The 2,501-nt window shown below is 45.5% G+C and overlaps 1 protein-coding gene across 1 annotated transcript in view; it reads left to right on the top strand.

Moving 5' to 3' along the window:
* DOLPP1 (dolichyldiphosphatase 1) overlaps positions 1-1,861 on the top strand; it is a gene marked incomplete at its 5' end in the record, with an annotated part of 8,711 nt that extends 6,850 nt beyond the window's left edge. Inside the window, one exon of the mRNA XM_010156375.1 lies at positions 1,749-1,861. Within this exon, the coding sequence (XP_010154677.1) occupies positions 1,749-1,861 (113 nt within the window). The remainder of the gene's footprint in view (positions 1-1,748) is intronic.
* Between the last annotated feature and the right edge of the window lie 640 nt (positions 1,862-2,501).

Raw genomic sequence — 2,501 nt, 5'->3', positions numbered from 1 at the left:
CGGGGACCAGAGTGCACGTTTTAACGGAGACAGACAAGAGCAGAGACCTGGGAGCAGCAAGGAGCCTTTTAACGGACGGACCAAAGGAACAGGCAGGGACCATACCCCAAACCTGAAAGCCTTTGCTCTGCTTTAGCAGCTAGCTGGATGCTCCCTGATGCATGTGGAACCGTGCAGGAGTAGAAACTCATTTTCAACACTGATGCACATTGCCGGTTGGAATGTACCATCGTGTCTACGTCAGGGGAGGGGGGGAGAAAATGCCTGGTGTCATGTTCGGGGGAGGGAGAACCAAAAATGAATCCTTTCTGTGACTTTTTTTTTTTCAGCATGAAATATACACATTATTTATTTATTTTTTTAAATGGACCTATTGTTTTTGGGGTGGGTGAGGCACTGACTGTGTGTTTGGGTTTTGCTTTTTCGTTTGGGTTTTTCTTTTTGGAAGAAGATGACAAAACTAATCTCCAGTTGATCATGCTTAATTGGAGCTTTTAATTTTTGAAAACTTCTTAGGAGGGAGGGGAACTAGGATGGGGTGACCGAGGCAGAAGGGGGAGGAAGGCTTCCTTTCCTTTCTGCAACCACTTTGGGAGATCAAAATCCATTCCAACTGCACTTTGTACAGATGGAAAGAAAGACTAAAGATCTGATTTTTAACACTAGTGACGGTTCTGCAGGGAAGCCTGCACGGATACCATTAAGGGGAGTGTGTGTGTAAAACAAAGGAAAAACTGAAATACACTATTTTTTTTTCCACTGCTGCTCCTGTTGTGTAATTAGCAAGAGTGTCTTTCTCAGAATGTCTTCTAGGTGGCGGGATTATCATTCATATCTCAGTTTATTCCATCTCTTCCCTTATATTTTATTACCTCAGGGTTGCTGAGATCTGTGCAGCTTCTGTCGCACTGAGCGTGCTACTGATGGCACTGGAAAGCCCGCTGGTTCTAAGCTGTGCTCCAGAAAGTCAGCCCAAGCCTTACAAAATTCAGTTGCTAGTCTGCCATAAGCACTGGATTTACTTTTTTTCCTGTTAGAGCTTAAGGGAAGGATTTTTAAGAACGAACAAAGCAACGACTGTAAATGACTAACAAGGCAAGTGACTAATAAGTAGCTCAGTTACTGTCTGAATTACTTTTGAAAAGCCCTGTTAGAATCCAGCTGTGAACTCGCATAGCGAGCTTGTCCTAGCAGACACTCCTCCCAGTTACTACCGTGGCTTGGTAGGGGTTCTGCACTAGTAACCTCGAATGCCCAACTCCTACAAGCGAGTTCTGCTTTCCATCCTTCTTCCATTCTGACCCTGCGTCGGGCCAGTCGGCTCTCTGGGTGCTGTGTCCCTGTGGGAGTGTGCCTGCCATCTGTGTGTGCTGGTGATGCCTACAACTTCCGCGACCCACGGGTTAACCTGGCAAGGGCTATGCTCCGAGTGCTTCAGGGCTGTGCATGGACACTTTCTCTATTTCTCGTATATATTGCAGCAGTTCAGGTGTAACTACAGCAAAGTATTTATTCAAAGCACAACTGACTTGAACTTTCACAGATAAAGGACAGTTTCTGAACTGGCTCAAAGGTCATCGGTGTGCCTTCGATGCAGTCATGTCAGCAGAGGTAAAATGACTGTCCCATCTCAGTCTTGCTGCCTGTTTTACTATCTCCACTTTAATCAGACTCCTGCATTACAAAGCTGCTTGAAGTGAGATGTGTTTCTGTTCACTCTAAGTTTCCATCTGTGCCTGTTGCCATAGGAGTGTTTGTGTTCGTGTGCAGTGGGAGCTGCTGCGGAAGCGTTGGACAGCCAAAGTCCAACAGCAGCGATCCTGACCAGGGGACTGGGAACGAAGGCGGTTTAAATTTCTGAGTTTAAGTAGCCATGGGTAGTCACCTCTTTTCAGTTGTTAGAACAAATATATATATTTTTTTTTTTTAAGAACTGTTTAGTACTTGTATAAGGCGAGCAATCCTGTTAACATCTGAAGGACCCGAGCACTGGATCTGCTTTGAGGGTGCATCAGCATAAAGAGGTGTCTTGCAGCCTTCACAAGGACATTTGATCTGACTTAGAACAGCTACGTTCAACTGAGATGGGACATCAGATAAGCCCCATGACATGCTGATAATTACTTATGTCTTGCAAAACCATTTGTTTTCCTTCCCTCTCTCTTGTACGTTAACTTACAAAGCCAGAAGGGTGATCACAGCTCTCTTCCCCAAGGACAAGGCTGGAAGAGTGGATTGTTTCAAGAACGGCTAGTGCTTCCCTAGCCTTTCCTAAGCTGCTATGCCAGACTGCTTGGAAAAACTGCATGTGGAAACACCTGCTGAAGAAGAGCATGGGGAAGAAGTTTCATCTCCCCACGGAGAGCAGAGTAGCATAACAAGCTGTTCCACTTCATGCTGCCTTCAATCCCAGCTTCTTAGGAGTAAGGGAGAGGAAGAAGAGCTCTTGTAAGACACTACAATAAACTCTCCTTCGTTCTCTGCGAGTTGTTTGTCATCTG

This window comes from Eurypyga helias, unplaced genomic scaffold (assembly GCF_000690775.1).
Source record: "Eurypyga helias isolate BGI_N326 unplaced genomic scaffold, ASM69077v1 scaffold36807, whole genome shotgun sequence".
NCBI classification, from domain to species: Eukaryota; Metazoa; Chordata; class Aves; order Eurypygiformes; family Eurypygidae; genus Eurypyga; species Eurypyga helias.
This window is presented reverse-complemented; position numbering and strand designations above follow the sequence as displayed.